This window comes from Marmota flaviventris, chromosome 19 (genome assembly GCF_047511675.1).
Source record: "Marmota flaviventris isolate mMarFla1 chromosome 19, mMarFla1.hap1, whole genome shotgun sequence".
Lineage (NCBI taxonomy): Eukaryota > Metazoa > Chordata > Mammalia > Rodentia > Sciuridae > Marmota > Marmota flaviventris.
In genome coordinates, this window is record NC_092516.1 from 32,114,901 (window position 1) to 32,140,660 (window position 25,760).

General features: G+C 41.4%; 1 protein-coding gene across 1 annotated transcript in view; it reads left to right on the forward strand.

Moving 5' to 3' along the window:
* The first annotated feature begins 312 nt into the window (after window positions 1–312).
* Window positions 313–25,760, forward strand: part of Kpna7 (karyopherin subunit alpha 7) — a 52,589-nt gene continuing 27,141 nt past the window's right edge. The window contains exons 1-9 of the mRNA XM_027953263.2: window positions 313–378; window positions 2,629–2,757; window positions 10,309–10,391; window positions 10,799–11,067; window positions 12,502–12,584; window positions 14,436–14,699; window positions 15,764–15,997; window positions 17,830–18,012; window positions 20,955–21,101. Coding sequence (XP_027809064.2) covers window positions 313–378; window positions 2,629–2,757; window positions 10,309–10,391; window positions 10,799–11,067; window positions 12,502–12,584; window positions 14,436–14,699; window positions 15,764–15,997; window positions 17,830–18,012; window positions 20,955–21,101 — 1,458 coding nt within the window. The remainder of the gene's footprint in view (window positions 379–2,628; window positions 2,758–10,308; window positions 10,392–10,798; window positions 11,068–12,501; window positions 12,585–14,435; window positions 14,700–15,763; window positions 15,998–17,829; window positions 18,013–20,954; window positions 21,102–25,760) is intronic.

A 25,760-nucleotide genomic window follows, 5' to 3' on the forward strand; every position in this document is an offset into this window, starting at 1 on the left:
TTCTTATGCAGTGCTGAGGATCGAACCCAGTGCCTCATGCATGCTAGGCAAGCACTCTGCCACTGAGCTATGGCCCCAGCCCCCCAACCTGCCTTTGAATGGCTTCCTTTCAGGGATGGTCACCTCAGTTCTCGTGGCCTTTTGAGTTGGCACAATGACTCTATGGAAGCCGACTTTTGGAGTCTGCTCTCTGATCCTCTTGATCCTTTGGAGAGCAGAACACTTGGTGACTTTAACACAATAACCCCCACACGGGACACTGAACATCTTGTAATTTCCCTCCCTGCAGGTGGTTTCCTCCTCCCAGTCAATATGTCTACCTCAGATGTTCCAGAAGAGAGGCTGAGAAAATTTAAGTATCGAGGCAAAGATGCATCTGTGAGTATGAAGCAACTGCTTCAGTCTGTCAGGGACCAGTGGAGTGAAAATCGCATGGTTGAAAGGCATCAAGAACCAGGTGGAGAGGCGGGGAGAGAAGGCAGTTCTAGCAAAATACTTGTTTAGGGGTCCAGATGTTCACTGAATGATTCTTTCAATTTTTTTTGCATGTTTAAAAATTTCAAAATAAAATATTAAAGGTAGAGAGGACAAAAGTATATGGATTTAGGAGCCAGACAACTTTGGGTTTGTTTTGTTTGTTTTTTGGAAACAAGGTTTCCATATGACCTTTAAATTATGTGACTTCAGAGTTCTAGTTTCTTCATCTAGAAAACAGGGCTGCTCAGTCCTCTGAAGGGCCAGGTCTATAGATGCCAGGCTGTGGCAGCAGGAGGTCTACCAAGGAACTCAAATGTTGGCATGAAGGCAGTAGCATGCTTTCAGAAAAGTCCAGTTTATTGGGCTTGTTTCCAGGGTGGACATTAGGTTGTGGGCAGGGGTCTGCGTGTGTGGATTCTCATTCAGCTTTTCTGGTCTCATGACTTTCCTACTCCTATATTTCTTACTGTGTAGCATGACTGACATCTCATATAAGACTGGGAATCTGAAAGGCAGCTTAAGATGAAGGAAGCACTTGGTTGTGGAAGCCTGGTTATGACATGCCCAGGACCAAATCACGGTTAGGGTAAACTGTTCCAGCGAGCGTGGCTCTCTGGCTTCTAGGACCATTGCAGATTAAAGGAAACCAGATAGAACAAAGGAACTGAACCCTCTCTGTGGGGAGCAGTAGGAAAGGCCAGCAGCTGAGAAGAGAGAAGACAAAGGTACAAAACCCTCTGTTTACAAGCAGGTCCCATTTGGTGACAGGACCACGGTACCATTGGTTCCAAGGGCCTCAAAGGTGTGCTGCTTTGCCTTTTAACAGCTAATGACCTTGTTTTCAAGCAAGAATTAAATGATTTGTTTAAGGAACCGGAAGTCTCTAATACATCTTAACTAATTTCTGCATTCTTGTACCACCTAGCAACCTCATAGATGATGGTGGTGCTGTGAGCTTGCATTGCTTGGTGATGACATAGCTATCTTAGTTGGTGTGAGTACATTCTGTGGTGTTTATACAATGACAGAATTGTCTTGACAACCCGTTTCTCAATGCATTCCCATCATTAGGCAATAAATGATTGTAATTACTATTTTAGTCCTTTTTTAATATTTATTTTTTAGTTGGACACAATGCCTTTATTTCACTTATTTATTTTTATATGGTGCTGAGGATTGAACCCAGGATCCCACACATGCGAGGCGAGCGTTCTACTGCTGAGCCACAACCTCAGACCACTATTTTAGTCTTTAAACTCATTTATCCAGGGCTGTGGCTGTGGCTCAGTGGCAGAGCGCTTGCCTAGCATGCATGAGGCACTGTGTTCAATCCTCGGCACCACATAGATAAAATAAACTCATTTATCCAGAAAGTTTAGGTCATTCTCCAGGATTCATAATACTTCTGTGTATTGTTGACGTATTTAAGGAAAAAAGCCTTTAAAAATTCTTTTTTATTATTATTATCTACACATGACATTACAATGATCTTGGCAATTCATACATTTGTATCATTGGGGTATAATTTCTCATTTTTCTAATTGTGCAGATTGCAATTGAGTCACACTAGTCATAATCACCTATATACATACATCAATCATAATGTCTATTCTGCTGCCCTTCCTAACCCCCCTACTCCTCCCCCATTATTTCTCTCTATCCAATCTAATTAAAAATTCTTTTTAAATTTCCTTCAATGTCTTTAAGTAAAACCTCTGAGATGGTGCATCTAGTTCTGGGTGGCCCACCAGAGTCCCCAGCCCCACTAATCTGGCCACTACTGGAAGGTCTAGGCCCATCAGGACTTTATAGTCTTCCAAACTAATCAACATTCATGAGGATATGCTCAGACTTGGGTAGTGGATTGCTCTGCTCTTGTCTTTATGGCTGAGAATTCTGCCTGTCAAGGATGAACATGACCTTCCTATAATTTGGGGCAGAAGATTGAATTTTTTTTCCTAGAGGTACAAGGTTGGGAGAAAGCAGAGGAGGGCTGAGATGATTTACTGGTTCTGTGACCTTGATTCTTCCAGGCTATTGCAACTGTAAAAAATGAACTCATAGGCCTTGCCACCTGCTCCAAAGGCTAAACGACAAAGCATCCTGTGCTCTCTGACTCTGATTGTTGCAACTGTTTCTTATCCTCCCTAGATGAGGCGACAACAGAGGATCATTGTCAGCGTGGAGCTTCGGAAGGCCAGGAAAGATGAGCAGGTCTTAAAGAGAAGGAATATCAATCATGTGTCTGCTGATCCTGCTTCTGAAAAAATAGCCAAAAGGGTACGTCAGAATGTGGCATTGAGAGCAGACGTGTGCAAAATACATCCTGAAGCAAGTTTCTCTGGCCTGGGCGTGTTGAATAGATTCAGGGCTTCTAGACTGATTTAGGGCCTTTCAAGGAAGGAGTGAAGAAATCATGGTTCCAGCCAAAGTGCCTTCCTCAGAATGCTAAGGGTCTTTACGTATGGTGGTGAGTCTGTGGGATCCATGTCTGATGGGAGTAATTGCCACTGCAAACTGGAAACTCACTTGCTGCACTAAGTCTGGTGGATTAGGAAATGAGGGTTCATGGAGGTTACTTCTAAGTAGAGGCATCTAGTCCCTGGACATGACATCTTTCCCAAGACTTGAACACTATCTTTCAGCCTTCATCCTCCCCAACTCCACTGTATATAAATCCTGGGTTGACTTTAAGGCCAGCCCTATTTTGTGAATTTTGAATTTTGATAACATTGTATGTGTTTTTATTTATTCATACATTCATACATACATATTGAGAGTGAACCCAGGGTATCCTACCACTGAGTTACAGTCCCACCTGTTGTTTTTTTTTTGGTACCAGGGAACCCAGGGGTACTTAACCACCCAGTCACATCCTTAACCCCTTTTATTTTTTATTTTGAGACGGAGCCTTACCAAGTTGCTTAAGGCCTTGCTAAATTGCTGAGGCTGTCCTTGAACATGCAATCCTCCTGCCTCAGTCTCCCCAGTGTCTGGGATTCCAGCTGCTTAGGGCTCTTTGAGGGCAGAGATTGTTTCAATTTTGTCAAGTGGATTCAGTAACGCGTCCGCTTTCATCCATGGTAATGGATATGATCACTCTCTGAATTGCCATAGGGACAAGAACCATACATATCCAGTTAACTTCATTAGTCTAGAGTAGTCCTTGGGGTTCTTCCCAACTGAGGAAGGTGTGAAACAATGAAAAAAAAAATTGTTTCCCTATTTATCCTATATTCGCATATTTATTTTTTTTAAAAAAATTCTGATCTAATTTACATATCCCCAAATTCACCCCTTTAAAGTGTAAAATAAGTGACTTCCAGTGTTCACAAGGTTACACAACCATCAGCACTAAAACATTTATCACCTCAAATAGAAACCCCATGCCCAACCAGGTGTGGTGGTACATACCTGTAATCCCTACCACCTGGGAGGCCAAGGCAGGAGAACTTCAAGTTCAAGGGCAACCTCAACAACTTAGATCCTGTCTCAAAATAAAAAGGACTGGGGATGTAGCCCAGTGGTAAAGCATCCCTGGGTTCATTCCCCTCTACTCCCCCTGAAAAATAAACCCCATGCCCATTAAGCAATCAGTTCCTATATATCATTCTTCACAGCCCCTGGCAAATACAAGACCACTCTCTGTCTCCGTGAGTTTACCTTCTGGACTTTCATATGAATGGAGTCCTTCAGTATGTGACCTTGGGTGCTTAGCTTCTTCCACTCGGCATAGTTTTCAAGGTTCCTCCATGTTGTAGCACATATCTGGTTCATTTCTTTCTGACTGAACACTATTCCATCGTATGGAGAGAGCACATTTTGTTCATCCATTCATTAATGGTGGACATTTGGGTTGTTTCCACTTTTTGGCCTGTTAAGATTAATGCTGCCATTAACATGTGTGCACACGTTTTTGCTTGGGCAAGTGTTTTCAGTTCCTTTGGGAGCATACTGAGGAGAAGCATTGCTGGGTTATATGCTAATTCTACGCTTAACTCTTTGTGGTAGGCTGAATAATGGTCCCCTAATCTCTTGTCTTCTAAACCCTAGAACCTGTGAATGTTACCTTAAAACAAAAGGGACTTTGCAATTTAAGTTAAGGATCTTAATGAGATTTTCCTGGACTATCTGGGTGGGCCTACCATAATCACATGGTTCTTATAAGGACAAAGGAGAAGTCAGAGAAAGAGAGGAGATGTGCTTTGAAGATGGAGGGAGACAGGCTGGGTTGTAGCTGAGTGGGGGAGTGCTTGCCTAGCATGTGTGAGGCACTGGGTTCTATCCTTAGTGCCACATAAAAGTAGGTACAATACCTTTATTTTATTTATATTTTAAAAAAAAAAAAGATGGAGGGAGAGGCTGCAGGCAAGGAATCAAGTGAGCCCACTACAGGTTGAAAAAGGCAGGGAAATGGATTCTCCCTGAGAGCCTCCAGGAGGAATCAGCCTTTCTGATATCTGAACTTTTAGCCCAGTGAAAATGACCTTCTGAACAGTAAGAGACCAAGTTCCCTCTAAGCCATTGGGGCTGTGATAATTTTTGCAGCAGTAATAGGAAAGTAATATGCTGAACTATTTCCCAAAGTGGCCACACAGTTGTACGTTTTCACATTCTTAATAATATTTGGGTTTTTTTTTTTTTTTTTAAATAACTCTCTAGTGGGTGCAAAGGGATATCTTGTAATTTTGATATGTTTTCCTATTGACTAATGGTAATGAGCATCTTTACCTATGATTGTTGGCTGTGTTTTTCTTTAGAAAAATGTCTATTCAAATCCTACAGCCATTTTTTTTTTAAGGTCAAGTAATTTATATTTTTTATTGAGTTGGAGTTCTTTCTCTAATTTGGGTACTAGACCCATTATCTAATCACATAGGGTTTTTTTTTTTTTTGCCTATGGTTTTTTTCTTCTAAAGTTTTCTAGTTTTAGCTCTTATGTTTAAATCTTTGATCCATTTCAAATTAATGTTTGTAAACCATACGACTAAAGGTTCAGCTTCTTTCTTTTGTGTGTGGTATCCAGCTGTCCCAGTGCCTTTTTTCTTGAAAAGACTATTCTCTACCCGTTGAATATTTCAGCACCCTTGTCAAAAACCTAATATGGTTATCTTTATGTCAGTACAACAGAGACTGGATTGCTGCAGCTTTGTAGTAAGTTTTGAAAATGGGAACCGTGAGCTTTCTTTTACAAGATTATTTTGACTATTTTGTGTCCTTTATATTTCCCTATGAGTTTTAGAATCAGTTAGTCAATGTCTTCAATAAAGACAATTAAGATTTTGATGGTAATTGCATTGGATCTATAAAACAATTTGAGGAAAATTGCCATCTTAACAATGTCAAGTCTTTCCATTTATTTATATGCTGTTTAATTTTTTTTATAGTTTTCAGCATATGAGTCTTGTACCTTTTATTCCTAAATATTTTATTCTATTGTAAATTGTTTTATTTTTATTTTTGGATTATTCATTGCTATTGTCTATGTAGAAATATAATTGATTTTTTTTTTTTTTTTTTTTTTTTTTTGGTGCTAGGCTTAGAACCTACGGCCTTGTGCATGCAAGGCAAGCATTCTACCAACTGATCTATATCCCCAGCCCCAAAATAAATTGATTTCTATTTATTGATCCTGCGATGAAACTGAACTTGTTTATTAGTTTAGGATTTTTCTTGTTGCAAATTACTTAGGATTTTCTGTATCTAAGATCAAGTCATTTGCAAGTAGAAATAGTTTTATATCTTCCTTTCTTATCTAGATGTACCTTATTTCTTTTTCTTGCCTAAATAGCTATCTAGAACGTCTAATACTATGTTGAGTACAAGGAGCAGAACAGATATCCTGTCTTAGTCCTGATTATAGGGGGAGAAATTTTCAGGCTTTCACCATTAAGTATGATTCTAAGTTGTGTGATTTTTTATAGGTGCTATTATCAGTATAAGGAAATTCCTAGTTTGTTGAATGTTTTTATCATGGAAGGGTACTGCATTTTGTCCAATGCTTTTTATTGAAAAGATTTGTGTTTCCCCTTTTATTCTAATAGAGGGTATTACATTGTTTTTGGGTTTTTTTTTTTTTTTTTTTTTTTTTTTGGTGCTGGGGATTGAATTTGGGGGCATTCAACCACTGAGCCACATCTGCAGCCTTATTGTGTATTTTATTTAGAGACAGGGTCTCAATGAGATGCTTAGCACCTCTCTGATGCTGAGGCTGGCTTCGAACTTATGATCCTCCTACCTCAGCCTCCCAAGCTGCTGGAATTACAGGCATGTGCCACCGTGCCTGGCCTACATTGGTTTTTATATGTCGAATCATTTGCATTCCTGGGTTAAATCTCATGATGAATGTTTCATATGTTGATACATTTGGTTTTCTAGTATTTTGTTGAGGACTTTTTATACCAAGGAATATTTTTTATTCAAGTGTAGATTACCAGTTATTTAAAAATACATGGGAGCATAGTGCGGTGACACAAGCCTGTAATTCCAGCAGCTCCAGAGGCCGAGGCAGAAGGATCGTGAGTTCAAAGCCAGCCTCAGCAACAGCAAGGTGCTAAGCAACTCAGTGAGACACTGTCTCCAAATAAAATACAAAATAGGACTAGGGATGTGGCTCAGTGGTTAAATGTCCCTGAGTTCAATCCCTGGGGAAAATATAACATAGAAAGGCAGTGTCTTACAACTAATTTCTAAACTTGATACTATTGAAATATAAAACAATCACTACTCCCAAAAGTCACTTTGCTTACAAATTGATTTTTAAGTTGATCTGCAACTTTATTCACTCAATTTTGTGTATGAATGTTACTGAGTGTTTTGGTTCTACTCTATATCAAAACTCCATTTTTTAAAATGTGTTTACTTCTTGGGCTGGAGATGTGGCTCAAGTGGTAGCACACTTGCCTGGCATGCTCGGGGCACTGGGTTCGATCCTCAGCACCACATAAAAATAAAAAAATAAAAAGATATTGTGTCCACCTAAAACTAAAAAATAAATTTAAAAAAATAAATACATAAAATGTGTTTACTTCTCAAGTAGTATAGAGCCATTTCTTGCAATTAATGTTAACAACTATAGGTAAATTCCCTAAGTTGCAAGAATTTAATACATTTGCTATTCTAGAAATAGTTATCATTTGGGGTTATTTACACTAAGACTCACATATTTAAAGGCAAAATATTAACAAATGATGAGAGTTGAGAGCAGGAGGACTAAAAAAGACAATACTATCTTTTACTGCAGACCTGCTTTAAAAAAAAATTCCATTACTTACTTTGGTATTATTGCTAGAGAAGCAGTTTCTGCAGACCATAGGTATTTACATGGTTGTCCATTTTATATTTCCTTTTTTTAGAATAACATTTTACCAGTTAAGTTGCTCAACCAAATAAGCAGACACCTTTAAACTAACACATGCTTTAGCTGCTTGGAATAAATTATTTTCTTAAATGGTTTAGCATCCTAGGGTCTGGAAAAGAAAGTGAAACCCTCGTGGTTCCAAAATACTGATTCAGAGGCTGCCCACAAGATATCTGGCTGTCTTATGTCCCCAGACTATCACGAGGGTGGACTTTGAGGAACTCTGTAATATCATGGATGCAAAAAATCACTTCCTTTCTCAATACACAATACTGAGCCAGCACAAAGAAACACACTCACAAGGTAAAAACTGGCTTGCATAAAACAAGAGGGTACACACAACCATATATTTTTCTCTTATTTCATATAAGGTATTAAAGCAACCTATAATAAACTTGTATAGAGGTGATCCTGGTTTACATGTAAGTCTGCTTAAACAGACTATGACTGAATGATTGGAAATTTTCTTTTCCTAACCTAGTACCCATCATGTAAGCCTAAGCTGATCCTAGATTCTTACAGATCTTATTTCCTTGGATTTATGTACTATGTTACCATCAACTTATAAACTGGGCAGGTCTGCCCAGGCTTCCCTGAAAGCCTCTTCAGAAATATACCAGATGCATTAAACAGTGACATGTTTAGTAGAATTCTGCACTTCAAGACAGCATATGAAAAACCAGCAGTTGGTCTTCTATTTCACATTATCACGAACACAGTGCAGTTTACCAACTACTACTACCTTATAGGAAACTCAGTAGCTGTAAAAGTTTTTGTTCATTTTCAAAACATTTCAATATTAATTCCAAAGATCTGAATGCCATGTAGTAGTGGCATTTGGGAATAAATGCACACAATTGTTGAGGATTTTTTTGCATCTGTAGTGATACGGGATATTGGTATGTCTCTTTCTTTTCTCATCATGGCTTTGGTTGTTTTGGTATTGTTAGGGTTTAAATATGATTTGAGAGTGTTTCCCACTCTCAAAGGTTTATGAACTGGAAACTTGTTCTTTCCTGTGTGGTAGTGTTGAGGTGGTAGAATGATTCAGAGCTAGCGCCTCATGCAAAGTAATTAGGTCACTGGGGGCCTCACCCTCTGAAGGGATTAATGTAGTTTTTGCAAGATCATGGTTCTCACAACAGTAGATAGTTATAAAGTAAAGCTAGTACATGAGCTTGACCTTTTTGCATGCCATTTGTTCTCTTTCCATTACTGTGTCATGTTGTGATGCAGTCAAGGGGCCCTGACTGGGATACCAATACCATGGGATGTTGACCTTCTAGCCACCAGAAGCATATGGCAAATAAACTTCTTTACTTTGTAAGTTACCCAGCCTCAGGTATTTTGTTGTAGCCACAGAAAATGTACTAATGCAGTTACCAAGGTAATGCTGGCCTCAAATAATGACTTAGAAATTTCCCATTCTTCTATTTTTCTTTCTTTTTTTTTTGGGGGGGGGGGTGGGGGGCAGGGGAAGAATTTGTAAAAGTTTGTATTATTTCTTTTTTGGGGGGAGGAGGGTATGGGGATTGAACTCAGGAGCATCCAACCACTGAGCCACATCTCCAGCCCTATTTTGTATTTTATTTAGAGACAGGGTCTCACTGAGTTGCTTAGCTCCTCACTTTTGCTGAGGCTGGCTTTGAACTCATGATCCTCCTGCCTCAGCCTCCCAAGCCACTGGGATTATAGGCATGTGCCACCGTGCCTGGCCAGATTGTGTTATTTCTGATGTTTGGGAAATTCACCATTAAGTCATATAGGCCTAGACGTCTCTTTGAGGGATGTTTTATAGTTCCTAATTCAATATTTTTAGTTGTTATAGCTCTATTCAGATTTTCTATTTCTTATCACTTTGGGTGGTTATGCATTTTTAGGAATCTGTCTACTTCATCTAAACTATTTAATTTGTTGTCATTGCTCCTATTTCTCTTTTGTTAATTTCTATAAGTTCAGGAGTAATTCCCTCACTTTAATTTCTGATTTTCAATGACTTGGTTCTCTTTTCTCTCTTGGTAAGTCTAGCTAAATGTAGTTTTGTTGATCTTTTCAAGAACCAACTTTGACTTTCATTGACTTTTCTCTATTTTCTCAATCTCTGTTTTTAGTCTTTATTATTTCCTTTTTTTCTACTTGCTTTGAGATTGTCAGTTTTCTCATTGCCTTTACAGAAGAGGGTTAATTTGAAGGTCCTCACTTGCTATTTGTTTTTCTGATATCCACTATTATGTTCTTAATGCACAGAGTAAAAGGGTTCGGAAGATCCAAGTGAATTATTCCTCCCTTAAGCATAGAGAGTAACCACTATGACTTATAACCTATGCACCAAAAAAGTTTTACCCCCTTCCCTACTATAGACCTGCATGCACAAAGGGGCATCCTGTTGAAACCAGGATAGATGAGTAGACTAGGTGATATTTATTCTCTTTTGGCAAAGACTCTGGCCTGACTGTGTCTCTCTTTTGCAGGTCGACCTCACTCTGGATGAAATAATCAAAGGTGTGAATAGTTCTGATCCAGTTGTATGTTTCCAGGCCACACAGGCAGCCAGGTATCACCAAGCAGATTTTTGCTATTTGCAGGTTTATAGCCTGAAATGAGCTCTAATGACCCCTTTGGATTCTTGGCTTTGAGAAAATGCTCATAAAACACAGGAGAAGGCTAGTCCTTCTAAAAGCAAGACTAAGGTTCTATGCTGTACTGTTTAGAGGGCAACAGAAAAGATGCAATATGTTATCAGAGATGAATTGCTTAATTTACTGTAGCATCTACAGGACCTTTAGCTCACAGATAATATGCAAAGAGAATATTGCCTGGTGGCTGCACAGTGCTATAGGCTGAGTTAAGTGGCTGTGGGGTCCTGCTGTTTGTTTTCTGTGATGTTAGAAATGCCAAGAACATCGAGAAGGAGGTCCTGAAGGTCTCCCTCCCTGTACTCCCCTCTCTTTCCTTTCATAGGAAAATGCTGTCCCGGGAACGGAACCCTCCCCTGAAATCATTTGTTGCAGCAGGACTCATCCCGAGGCTGGTGGAGTTCCTGAAGTGGTCACTCCATCCCTTCCTGCAGTTTGAGGCAGCCTGGGCTCTCACCAACATTGCTTCTGGGACTTCGGATCAGACCCGAGCCGTGGTGGAAGGGGGTGCCGTCCTGCCCTTGATTGAGCTCCTGTCTTCTCCCCATATGACCGTGTGTGAGCAAGCTGTGTGGGCGCTCGGGAATATTGCCGGTGAGGCTCTGTTCTTAGTGGGCTAAGACACGTGGTGTGGGACGTGAGCTCTTTGGGTAGTACGGTGCTCTCCATGTTCTGGAATCCTTCCCAGTATGAAAACCTAAAAGTTCTGGGAAAGGTACCATATGCTCTTTCAAAGTTCAGAACCAAGTTCAGAGACCAAACATTGACACTGAAACTAGATGACGAAGTGCATGCTAATGTGACAGGCTGCCAGGACCTTTGCCAATACCAGGATCACACAGCTTCAAATCTTACTTTTTTTTTTTTTAATAGTGGTTGATGGACCTTTATTTAATTAATTTATTTATATGCAGGACTGGGAATTGCTCACCCATGCCAGGCAAACACTGTACCACTGAGCCATAACCCCAGCCCAGCCTCAAATCTTAATAGCTTCAGGAACTAAAGCCGAGTCTTTGGCCCATGCAGTCCTGGGGTTTCTGTTGGATGCTTGCATGATCCAGGACCTTGAAAGAACTCTTCCTCCAGTGAAAGCACTAAGGTAGAAAAAGTCTCCTTAGCTTGGGGTAAAACCTCTTCCCAAAAAATGCAGTCCTAAAACTGTGTAGATTGGGGACCTGTGACTATGGTTGCATGTCTGAGAAAGCACAGGGTAGAGAGTTAGTGCTGTAGGGCTGGAAGCCCCCAGATTTCTGGCTGAAGTAAATTGACATGCTCTCTGGTTATGGGGGGACCTCAATTGGGTGCCTCAGGATTTTGACAAATTAAGATCAGCCAAATATTAGCAATTTCAAGTTTGGAGAAGGAGCAACCCACCATGACGGAGTCAGCAGAAACACAAGTATGATTAGATCTCCAAGGACTTCAGATATTGGAATTAGCAAACAGAATATAAAGTAACTGCTTTAACAAATGCTTGCAGAAATGATGCATCTATTTCAGATGTGTTTCTCATTTTTCTGGGTCTTGTCAAGTATAGGCCAGCCTGGGTGATATAATGTGACTTTTGCCTTGCCTCAATGGTAAGACTCCTAGGGACACTACTCAGAGATGCAGATGGCTGATGGCCAGCCTCTATCGATTCCCAGATTTTGTTCTGAATTGCATTTGTAAGTTTCTTCCCCCGGTACCTGTATCTTTTGGGTCTGCATTAGCTTCAATCTTCCTGAGAATAGCACTATGAAAGGCTGCCAGCACTTACAGTGTGCCGCCTGGACCAGGTTGGCTCTCTCCTTTGTGTCCACAGCCTCCTCTTTTAGCAAGCGGTACTGTGTGGTGCCTGCTTGTCATATCACGAATGTCCACCCAGCGGATACCTTGGTGACCTCAGATCTAGTCCATGACTATACTACCTACTTGCCAAACCCCCAAGAATGTGTTTTTGTGTCTCGTCTTTGCATAAACTTTTTAAAAGCATATCACCCACTTTGTTCTCTCTTTGAATGTCATCTTCTGATCTATTTGTAGGTGATGGCTCAGAATTCAGAGATGTCGTGATTGCGAGCAATGCCATTCCACATCTGTTAGCCCTGGTTTCGTCAGCCATACCAGTGAGTGTCTTCAAAGGAGAAGACCTAGCTAGGTGACCGATTCCCAGGGTTGGGAAATTGGGGAAGTAGTTCCTAAGTAATGCCATATCATGTGGCTGCTCCCTAGTCCTTTATGATAGTAGGGGTCTAGGACAGAGGATCATTTTGGTAAAAGACTGACCCAAAGTTGTCCTTAGGGACCAGTAGCAATGATCTTTCTTTTGGGGGTATTAACAGAGGTCCATTAAAATTTTTTCAAAGCTCATCATCCTGAAAACATTGATGACTAAGAGGTCCCACAAAAGGACCACCAAAAGATGTGATGATGCTCCAGTTCTGTACATGGGTGATAGGGTCTAGGTTTTAGCTCAGAGTCAAAGTTGATCAACATGGTAACAACAGAAAACTCCTGGATTTGGGAATTGGGTTCTCAACTTGCCTCCAACAAAAATGCAAAGAAGCAAAGGGAACAAGTACAAAACCCTCAAGGCGGGAGAACACAGGATGTATTTGAACTTGGAAAAAGGTGGCCATGACCTAGGGAGTTTTCAAGGAGAGAGAAATGTAAGATGGTGGGTAGGGCAAAGGAATTGGACTGTCATCCTGGTGGCAAAGGGAAGCCACCAGGATGAGGATGTCAAAGCAAGAAGGAAGGTGGTCTGATCTTTCAGAAAGACCCTCCTGGCTGCCTGGGGTGGGATTGTAGCAGAGGAAGCTGGTGAGGCAGATGGACAGGGTTGCAGTGACACTGGACATGGAAGACGGAGGGAAGCAGGGGTGCTCCCGGCTTCTGGATAGGTTGTTTGGATGACTGTCCTCCTAGAGAAAGGAAGAAGGAGAGAAAAAGGAATCAGAACTTTCATTATAGACATACAGCAGAGGTTAGTCAGAGGGGACCGTGACAGCAAAGGCAGGTTCATGGTTGTGCCATTCTAGATGATCATACGCATATGGGACATCCAGTTGGGGGTCCAGCTAGGCAACACCAGTTACCAAACTGAACCTGGCTGGTGCTTGTTTTGTAGAATTTTACAGTCCCATGCTGTTGGTTTCCATATCTTCTGTGGCCATGGTTGTAAGATAAGGGCAGTTTTGAGTTGTCACAGTTAGAGACATATGTCCTGCAAGGCTAAAAATGGTTTACTAGGCGGCTCTTTACAGTTTGCCAGCCATTTCCTTTTAAAAAAGTTGTTCTTGGCACTGTGACACAACCTGGTTTTCTATTGTCAAGTGAGCTATTTCTTCCCCATTCTCTTGCTGGGCTCTGCCTGACTCCTAAATGTTGGAACCCCCAGGACTTGGTCCCAGCCCTCCTCATACTGTGGGTCAGGGGCTGGAGAAGAGCCAACGGCAGGATTGAGGAGCAGGGTGTTGAAGGCCCCGGCACATGTTTCTACCCCGGAGGGAGCAATTCATCAAAGACAGATGATGATAGAGGCTGGATTTTTAAAAGCAGAAAGTGATAGGACTCAGAGGTAGGGTAGGGAAGACTGATTTCAAATAAAAGATCAGAAATATGATTGACAGGCCAGTAGAGCTTTAGACTGGCAAAAAGACCAAGTGATTTATGTTTGATTTTTTTTTTTTTAACCAATGAAAAACAAATTAGATCATCCATTGCCCCTAGAGTGGGTAAAGAATACTACAACTTTTTTTTTAAAACAAGAAACCTCCATCTAACATTCAAATATGAAATAAAAAGCTGGTTCTTTTTGTCTCCAATATACACCACTGCCTAGAACAAGTTTCTATTTGAAGCTCAAAAGCTTTGGTTCATGCTGATCAATAATATTGATCAAAGATGGGAAGGGCACACTGTGATTTGCATTTTCTCTCCTTTGCACCTGATGCTGGACGCTCTCCTCGTTATAGATCACATTTCTGCGGAATATCGCATGGACCTTGTCCAACCTGTGCCGGAACAAGAACCCATATCCTTGCAGTGAAGCGGTGAAGCAAATGCTGCCTATCCTCTCCCAACTGCTGCAGCATCAGGACAATGAGGTTCTCTCAGACACCTGCTGGGCTCTGTCCTACCTCACTGATGGCTGCAATGAGCGCATCGGGCAAGTGGTCCACACAGGGGTCCTGCCCAGGCTGGTGGACCTCATGACCAGATCGGAACTCAGTATCTTGGTAAACGTCTTTCTGGGTCCCACCCGTCTCTGTAAGGGTCTTGGGATTAGAATTTGAGAGCCAGATTCATTTTGCAAGGTTCTGTTCCCCCATCCCTGGTCTCTCCACAGTCAGCTCTAATCCTTTGCTTGGAACAAAGAATGTCATCTGCATTTCCCTGGTCTTTGCCATCCTCTAACCAAAGATTTGGGTCTATTTTGATCTAAAAATCATAGTGGTTGCTCACCTCTACTCTGCCCCTCTTGATTTTTATACCTAATATTATAGATTGTGCAGCCTTAGTGATCATGTTCTGAGCGTGGTAGTGTTTCTCAGATGTTAAGATTGGTTTGGGAATAGAGCTGGGGACACAGAGTAAAGAGAATAAGAAAAGAAGCACTTCTTATAAAAGTTCTGGGACTCAACTGGAGCTGTCCTGGCAAGGCTGTGATTGGCCAACAGTCCTGCTTTGGCCTCTCACATGAGTAACAGATATGTAGCCTAATAGGCTAGGAAAACTCTAGAACTCCGGATGGGCTTTCCTGGGGACTGCCACTACAGTGCAGAGAATTCCAGAGAAGTTCAGTCAGTCTCTCTAGGAGAGTTGCTGCCTTGAGTCCAATCATTGACCTTTACAATTATCATGAAGCGGGTGCATGAGTACACCAAGAAATGCCACCATAATCTCATTTGTTCCACTTAAATATATAACAGAAGCTTGACAATAGGGCCAAATACAAATGCAGTGGAAGTTATGACATGATCAATGCTATAATCAGTTTAGTGCTTTCCCCAGTTGAAAGTGGAAGGAGCCACAGCATTTCCTGATAAAGGTATCCCTTGACCTCTATCCTACTTAAGCCAGAACTTTCAGGAAACTGGCCAGTACCTTGAAACTATGTAAGAACAGCCATGGATGTATGGAATTAATAAGAATTGTGGATTTAATTCTGGTTCATGAGCTTTCAGAGAGCTCACTCCATAGCATGACTGATGTTTGGGAGGGCACAGAACCGGGTGTGACTGTCACTTTCTACTGTGATAGATTTGCAATACCGGTTAGACTTCTAACTTTTTTCTTCCAGATCCCCTCTCTCCGCACGATGGGGAATGTTGTCACGGGAACAGATCACCAGACCCAGCTGGCCATCAATGCCGGCTTGCTAACTGTGCTGGCCCCACTCCTGAAGCACTCTAGTATCTCCATCCAGAAGGAAGCAGCCTGGACCCTGAGCAATGTGGCCGCTGGGCCTCACCAGCACATCCAGCAGCTGATTGCTTTCAACATGCTGCTGCCATTGGTGGACATACTAAAGGACGTAAGTGGCACATTCAAAGTCCACAGCAAGAGAGTATTTCCTATGGCCCTGATTCTTTCAGGGATGTAGATGCAGGCTAAAAAGGAAATTGAGATCACAACAAAGCTATGAATCTGTCTAGAAAAAGGAAGGGGACTTCCATTGTGAAGAGCCTATCGAATATCTGGAAGACTAAACATTGTTCCATGAAAAGGTTACCCCACAGCTCACACATCCATAAAAATCTTGAGCTAGTAAATAATGGCTTATCTCTAATGGCATGGTCAAAGAATATGCCTGCCGAGAGGGAGGAGATTTTGCTTTGTTTTAAGAGGAAAATCTTATCAGGCTATGGTGATGTCATACACTGGAAAAAAAAAAGGTAGCTTTTCAGTATACAAATAAAGTTGATGAAAGAGGTGATCTAAATGGAAAGTGGAAATACAAAAGTAGAAATATAATAAGGCTTCCTTCCACCTCCTGATTCCTACTTCCCTGGAACAATTATTATCAGTGTTTCATTTTGCTACATTTAAACTATCTATAGTCAGGAGTGGTTAGCACTGATTAGGGGTGGGGAGGCAGGAGTCATTGCATGAGGAAGACAAACTCTCTGTTCTGACATTGGATGGTGGGTTCCCAGGTGCATGTCAAGTAGGAAAAGGTAGGCAGGTGTGCCGTCTAGGTCATGGCATGTTCCAATCATTTGAGCACTACCTGTTCTGCATCATACCTGAATCTGTGCCTGTTTTAATTTTAAAAATCCAGTTATGAATCAGGCAGTACTCATATTTAAAGCCATGTCTTTTGAAATATAATTCATTTGGCACCATACATTATTTATTTTTGTTTTTGCTCAATGCTGAGGCTAGTTTGCCTCAGCCAAAAAGAAAAAGAAAAACGAGAGCAAGTCCTTCTCCCTAGGATCCATGATAAATTAGGTCCCTATTTCTGGGCCAAGTGCTTTTTAGAAATGTAAAAGATTCATTGAGCTGGGCAGGGTGACACACACCTGTAATCCCAGCGGCTAGGGAGGCTGAGGCAGGAGGATTGCAAGCTCAAAGCCAGCCTCAGCCACAGTGAGGTGCTAAGCAACTCCGTGAGATCCTGTCTCTAAATTAAATACAAAATAGGGCTGGGGATGTGGCTCAGTGGTCCAGTATCCCTGAGATCAGTCCCTGGTACACCCACCTGCTTAAAAAAAGAGATTCATTGAGTAATATTTCAGTGGTCTTTCTCTCTGCCTCTGGGCTGATTCAGTCCCATAGATCAATTTTGTGTGACCTAGTATAGAATGTGTCCAAAGTTTTACTTGGTCAGGAAGAATAAAAACATAGTGCTGGGTGCAGTGCAGCATGCCTTTGATTCCAGAGGGTCAGGTGGCTGAGGCAAGAGGATCACAAGCCAGCCCCAGCAAAGACCCTGTCTCAAGATAAAAAAGGCTTGAGTTGGGGTTTAGTGGTTAAGTACCCCTGGGTTCAGTCCCTAGTACCAAAAAAAAAAAAAAAACACAGAAAAAGGCCACTATCATCTACAATTCCAAGCACAATTCCTAATCTATGTAGATTACCTGGATTATGTTAGTTCTAGTTTCCTTGTAGCCTGATGTATGGAAATGAGTCTACTTGACCTGAGAAACTACCCCCAAGGACCCATTGGAACGGTTTCCTTTTTCATGGTTTCTTAGATGCCATATTCTGATCCAGAACCAGAGGCAGGTAGCCAGGGCATTCTACTAAATTGCACATAAAGTCCTGACTGTCGCCATCCCACCCAGAAAGTGAACCAAGTCAGCATTGCTGTATTTTGGTTCTTTGGGATAAGTAGAGAAGGTCAATGTTCTGTCTCTGCAGGGAGAGTTTAGAGTTCAGAGAGAGGCCGTGTGGACAGTAGCTAACTTCGTCTCGGGGGCCACGGTGGATCAGATATTTCGGCTTGTCCACTCTGGAGTCATGGGGCCACTGTTGAATCTGCTCAGCGTCCCGGACGTGAGGATGGTTAACATCATTCTCGATGTCATTGCTTACATTCTCCAGGTGAGCTCTCCTGAACAGGTTGGTTTGTAAACAGAAGTCTCTAATTTTAAAACATTGAATTTGGTGCTTCAGACTCAAGTAGGATGCTCTTTCCTCTCCACCCTCCCTAACCACATGTCCTGTGGACAACACAAAACCAAGCAGCTCAATGAAGGATGACTGCCTTCATTTTCTCAAATGAATGACTTTGTGCCAGGCACCATTGGGAATACTCAGAATATGCCAGTGCCAAGTCCTTGTTCTGGTAGAGTTTATATGTTAGTGAGGTGGGGGACAGACACACCAGGGAGGGAGTTCTAGATAAAGTCTATCAGATCAGGGATAGTCACTAATTGCTCAGGGTCGGGAATGGACGTAGCTGTCATATGGGCTGTGGTCAGGAGAAGGAATGCATTTGAGTAAAAATTGAAAGATCCTTTGCCCAGATGTGGATGTCTTGGGCAAAAGGAGTAGCAAGAAGGAGGTGTGGCCAGAACAAATGGATGGAAAATCATAGGAGATCAGGCTGAAGGCAGGCAGGGGCTGGGTCGTGTAGGGTCTGTGAAGATGTTGACTTATTCTGAGTGAGGCCAGGAAACTAGTGGAAGATTTGAAACAGGATCAAAGTCACAAGTTCTTTATTTTAGAATAATTAGTTAATTGTATTTTAGAAGTGCTAGACAATTCTACTCAGTGTTTAGAAAGATTAAAACATAGGATATCCTGGAAGAGGCAGCAATTTATCAGTGGTCAATCTTGTGGGGCCACCCTGAAGTTCCTGTCCCATTTAGCTATGTCCTTAGGGAAAGGGACTACCAAGGATGGAACTAGAATTCTAGAAAAGTCTTAGTTCTGAAATAATAAAGCAAAATTAAACCAGTGTTTATATGTTATTTGTGTTAGGTCTATATTGCTGCATAACACATCATTCCTGTTGTAGCTTAAATCCAACATGGAGTATCTCACAAAACTTTCTGGAGTTAAGAATCTGAGGCCAGCTTAGTAGGATGGTTCTGGCTCAGGGTTTTGCATGAGGTTCAGTCAAGATGTCAGCCTGGGCTGATATCATCTGAAGGCTTCCACTTGGAATCAGTTTCCAAGTTGGCTCACTCACCTGGCTGGTGAGTCACTTACCTCTCCATAGGGCTGCCTGAGCATCTTTACATCATGGCAGCTGGCCATCTAAGAAGCAAGCCAAATTAAAGCAAGCTGGGAGTCCCAATGTCTTTTATGACATACCCTTGGAGGTCATATGCCATTTCAACAGCACCCTGTTGCTTACACAAGACAGCCCTATTCAATCCAATGGGAAACTACACAGGGCATAAATACCAGGAGTCGGGGATCATTTGGGGCCATCTTGGAGGCTGGCTATATTCATTTGATTAAGCTCCTTTTATATATGGCTAAGCCATTAGAAGAGCTTCAAAGTAACACCAGGAAATTCCTTTTAAAAATCTACTTTGAGCCTTCTTTTCATGTAACCATCTTAAAATGAACAGACTTCAGTGGAGGCCAGATTCGAAACCTAGCCTAATTACATCCTGACGGTGAGCAAATCATACAGATAAAGGGTGGAGACTCAGCAGCCAGTAGACAAAGTTGGACATGAAAAGTTTATGAAAACACATTTTCTTGATACCAAGGCTCAGACACGCAGCTCAAACTCTCATTGGATGAACGATGTGACTTGCATTATGTTTGATTTGATCCATACAACATTTTTTTTTTTTTTTTGGTCACTGCTTACAACCTTTAGGCTTTATCTCTCTCTGTGTTCCCCAAATATGATATCTGGCTGAACGACTCTTTTCTCATATGTGGCATTTGCCTTCAAAACATTATCCTTACTATCCCTTCTTTTAGGAATGCTATTATCCCCAAAGAAAAGATACCTCTGACAAAGGGCCATTCATTCAGGATCTGTGATCCCTTAGAAGCCTGCCCTATGCATTTTCTATCACTCAACCCTGATTGTTTATGACATTGTAATTTTTACTCTGTAACAATTATTTACTGGCTGCCCCCAACAGTGAGTTATAGAAAGACCTTCTCTAAATCATCTCTGTATTTCTAGCTTTGTGAGCCTCACCCATAAGATAGGTAAACATTTGAAGGAATGAATAACCTTGGATGAATAAACCAATGACTGGTGTTGGATTAAATTCACTCATGTTGTCTACGCTCAATGTAGACAACAATGGGGCTTCTGTGACTAAGGGTCTCTTGATTGATCTCTTAAAGCTTTCTAAGGAAATCGGAGCAAAATGCTTGCATTTACATAGCATTTCTAGAACATTCTTTCAAATTGTATTGAAAACAATGTCTATTAATTAGAAGGGAATATCTACTAAACAGTGATAATGTTGTATTTATGGACAGTAATATATTCAGCCAAAAAAAAACCCACCATCCCTTATGAATTGATAGTCTAGAAATATTGTATTTTGGCAAAGAAATGCATAGATTTTATGTAAATGTTTTATATAAACATACATTTATATATGTATTTATGATATTATATACCAATATATGATATGGTATACTTACAAATCATAAATATCTGAAATGGTAAGATCATACCATTTCTTTTTTTGGGGGGGGGGGCAGGTTCGGGGAATTGAACTCAGGGGCACTTGACCATTGAGTCATATCTCCAGCCCGACTTTGTATTTTATTTTGAGATGGGGTCTGAGTTGCTTAGCGCCTCACTTGCTGAGGCTGGCTTTGAACTTGTGATCTTCCTGCTTCAGCCTCTCCAGCTGCTGGGATTACAGGTGTGAGCTACCTTGCCTGGCTAGATCATGCCCTTTCTAATCAATCTGGGGAACATGAAACTTTGCTCACGCTTGACCAGGAGCTTTTGGTTTTATTCCCTTAAGGGACACTCCCATGAGGGCTGGCAAGGTTCTACCTCCCTAGGACACTGCCCAGGGTCTCATTATCTTTTGTGTGGCCTCCAGAAAGCAGAGAGAATATGTGAGAAGGAAAACCTGTGCATTCTGATAGAAGAGCTGGGTGGGATCGACAGGATCGAGGCTTTACAACTGCATGAGAACCATCAGATCAGCCAGGCTGCTCAGAACCTCATCGAGAAACACTTTGGTGAGGTAAGTGACTTCCAAGAGGAAAGAAGTGCCCGTCCATGCTGGCAGCCCGCGTCTGCTAGTGACCACCCTGCTGGTAACGCTGCTATGAGTCGGGTGACCAGGCAGATGGGCTTCCCTCCTGACCCTCCTCTGAACTTAGCTTGGTGACTGCTTACCTTTGCTGTCTAGTTGGCCTTGGAGTGTCAGGAAGCTGGTCTAATACCAGAGGGGCTTGTCCTGATGCCTCTGGCTTAAAACCATTTGCCTGCATTGGGGAGGGGTGGAGAGGGAGAACATGAGGTAGGTACTAAAGAGACTTTCTACTGAAGAATGCAAACAGTGAAGTTGGGTCTAACTTCTGAAAAGCCATTTTGTCTCTTTCTGGAACACAATGTTGGGTGAGGCATTCAACAAAAGGCTTCCAAATTTTCGGCAACTGCAGAGAGTAATGATCAGATATTAGATGTTTTTAAAAGGTTTTATGGTAGAATGTTTATAATATGAAGTATACCCCTGTAATACCAGTGTAGCTTAGTGGTGTTATGTACACTCATGTTATGTACAACCATCCATCTTAACCCATCCACCTTCAGAACATTTTAATCTTCCCATACTGAAACTCCATACCCAGGCAACACTAACTCCATGGTCTCCTATTTCCAGCTCTTGGTAGTTGCCATTCTACTTTGTAGATTTGACTACTCTTGGGGCATCATTTATGTAGAACCATAAAGTATTTGTTCTTTTGCACTGACTTATTTCTGCTTCTCAGGATGTCTTCAAGTTTCATTCATCTAACAGTCTGTGTCAGAATTTCATTCTTTTTTCAAGGCAGAATAATATTCCATTGAATGTATACCCCATGCTTTGTTATAAGTCTTCCATTAATGGACCCTTTGAGTTGCTTATGCCATTTAACTTCCGTGACCCATGCTGCTATCAACATGAGTGAGCAAATATTGATTAGAGTCCCTGCTTCCAATTCTAGTTTTTCAAGGTGGGCTTTTAAGAAAATTCTGTTTTATTGGTGCGTTATAATTACATATACTAGTGGGATTTGTTTTTACATATTGAAACATGCACACAACATAATTTGGTCAATTTCATTCCCCAGTATCTTCTGCTTCAAATTATTTTGAATAGATACCCAGAAGTAGATACTAGATCACATGGCAGGTCTATCTTTAACTTTTAAAGAACTACCATACTGTTTTCCACAATGGATGTCCCATTTTATAGTCTTACCAACATTATACAGGTTTTCTAACTTCTCTACATCTTTGCCAACACTTTTATTGTCTGATTTTTTTATACGTATTTTTTTTAGTTGTGGGTGGACACAATACCTTTATTTTACTTTTATGTGGTGCTGAGGATTAAACCCAGTGCCTCACACATGCCAGGTGAGCACTTTACTACTGAGCCTCAGCCTTGACCTTTTTTTATCATAACCATCATAATGGGTATGAAGTAGTATCTTATGGTTTTGACTTGCATTTATATTAGGTACTGTTTTGTGTTGCTATAACAAAATACCTAAAGCTGGGTTCTCACAAAGAAACGAGGTTTATTTAGCTGACCATTTTGGAGTCTGAATGCCCTGGATTGGGCAGTCTCATCTGTATGGCCTCTGGTGAGGGTCTCCTTGACTACATCAGAACATGGTGGATGGCATCATGGTGGGAGTACATGATGGTGGGCCAGTCACATGGCAAGACTTGAGGCAAAAGGGATTCAGGGACCAGTCTTGCTTCTTTTCATAGCAACTTTCTTTTGTGAAAACTAACTGGGGTCCCTTGAGAACATTAATTCCTTCCTAGGGTGAGGCCTCTAGTGACCTGACCACCTTGCACTGGGCCCATCTCTTAAAGGTTCCACCACCTCAAACCAGCATACTGGGAACAAGGCTTTCAGCCCATGAACCATGGGGAGCATGGGACACACTTAATGACCATCTTTCATTTTTGTGGGTTAAAGATTCTTAAGAAAACTTCACAAATAGGAGACACATCCCATATGGCTTTATATCCCTGGGACTCATCTAAGAGCTCTAAAAGTAACTGCTACACCCATTATATCCATTTTCATGGTAAGGATAATGTTCTATGTATATTAAAACTGCTTTTAAAAATAATCCAGGAACAGTGGCACATGTCTGTAGTCCCAGCTATTCAGGAGCTGAGGCAGGAGGATCACAAATTTGGGGCCAGACTGGGCCACTGATTGAGATCCTGTCTCAAAAAATAACAATAACAACAAATTAAAAGAGCTGGGGCTATAGTTCAGCAGTAGAGCACCCCTGGGTTCAATCCCCAATACTTCAATAAATAGTAAATAAATAAAAATAAGCCAGTCACAAAAAGACAGATGTGATTTGATTTCACTTCTAAGACATCTTTAGAATAGTCAAACTGATAAAGACAAAGTAGAATGGTGCATGCTAGGGTCGGAGTGGAGGGGAAATGGGAAATCAGTGTTGAATGTGGGGAGAGTTTCAGATTTGCAAATTGAAAAAGTTCTGGAGGTGGATGGTGGTTATAGCTATATAACCAAGTGAATGTTCCTTTTTTTTTATTTTTAGTTGTAGATGGACACATTACCTTTATTTTTATGTGGTACTGAGGATCGAACCCAGTGCCTCACATGTGCGAGGCAAGCACTGTACCACTGAGCTACAACCCCAGCCCATGAGAATATTCTTAATGCCACAGAACAATCTGTGTATACATAGTTAAGATGCTAGAGTTTGTTATGTATACTTTACCACCCGTGCACAACTGCATTCTAGGCCCACTATGAGAAGTGGTTCCATGCTTCCCTCCTTCAGCCTCTACTCTGAGGAAGCTCAAGGCCTCCTCACCTGAGAACAAACTCTAGCCCACCCTTGATGTTGTAGAGTCAAATGTGCAGCAACACCACGCTGGGATCTGGAGTTATAACTGTTTGTGTTCCCTGAAGGAAGAAGATGGCATACTGTTCCCAGGCCTGGACCTAGGATGTGAATGCGTGAAGAATATAACAAAATAATAGCAGTACTCCACAAATCCTAAAGCCCTTACCCACGCACTGAAAGAAAATGTCTTTGAGAAGCGGCACTGCTGTTTCTTAGTGTATCACAAATGTAAAGCTTTTAAAACTTAATAAAATGTTCAACACTTTCACCTCTTGCTGTGGTTTGGAGCTTAAATGTCACCCAAAAGCCTATATGCTGGGGGCTTAGTTGCCAGCTTGTGGTGCTATTGGGAGGAGAGAGACCTTGGGAGGTGTGGCCTAGGGGGAAGGAAGTTAGGTCACTGGGGGCGTGGCCTTGAAGGGGATGGTGGGACCCCAGCACCTACCTTTTTTACTTCCTGGCCTTAACAAATTTTCCTCTGCCACATGTTCCTGCCATGGGTCCTAAAACAGATCAAATGACCCTGGACTAAACTCACTGAAACAGCCAAAATAAACCTTTTAAGTTGATTGCCTCAGTGAGATTATCTCAGATATAGTCACTGACACCTCTAACATCTCTCTATCAAAATGTCATTTATTTACTTATTTATTTTTGTAGTTGTATATGGACAGAATGCCTTTATTTGTTAATTTTTATGTGGTGCTGAGGATCAAACCCAGTGTCTCATGCATGCTAGGCAAGCGCTCTGCCACTGAGCTACAGGCCCAGCCCTCAAAAGGTCATTTAAACCACTTGCATCCTAAAGCCATGTGGAATTCATGAGAACATTGCAAGAATCTTGGAGTAAGAACTTCAAGTGTCAAATGGTCTATTCAGATAAGCTTCGACTTAAGTTCTCAGTGCAGCAGGGATAGTGGAAGTCTTGGCTTTCTTTCCTCTGGTAATTAGTCTCTTGGCACTGTAATGAGTTCTAAGATGATGGTCCTCTGTCAAAACTCAGAATCCCTCGTATTTTCCTAAGATATTCAAGTATAATTTTAATGCAATCATTGGTTTAGGGCAGTGTTTTGAGATTTATCTGTACCCCAGGGAGTACTTGTTAGATCATATTAATGGCCCCCACCTCAGAGGTTGAGTAGAACCTGAGAACTTACATTTCTAAGGCACTTCCAGGTGACGCTGATGCTACTAGCTTGGGTGCCACATTTTGAAAGCCACTGGTCTGATTTGGGGTGTAATTCAGTGGTAGAGCATGTACCTAGCATGTGTGAGGCCCTGAGTTTAATATCCTAGTGCTGCAAAAAAATAAAGTTATGAAAGTCACAAGTCTAGGCAGTGGTCAGCAAACTATAACCGATAGGGCAAATTCAGCCCCTTGCCTGTTTTGTAAAATTTATTGTTTAATTGTTCATATTTCGTTTCAGAGCCACAGCATCTCATGCTACAGTAGCAAAAATGAGTAGAACAAACCCATATCTGCTGTCTGGTTCTTTATAAAAGTATTTGCTGACCCTTGATCTATCCACCAATGTTCCCCACTTTGATGTGAGTTATGTAGGTGGATCACCTTTCAGAAAAACTTATATCATGCAAACGTAAAATGTAGGAAGCTACAAAGCTAAATGATCTAACTTGAGATGTGATCATGAAGGAGGCAGAGGTTCATAGCTTAATCTCTTCCTTGAGGTCTCTCCAGTTGTCTGAGATCAGACAAGATTGGAGGGCTCTACTACCCAAATCCATAAAGGTCAAGTGCTTTCAGAAAGCTGCTCTTTGTCACTTTA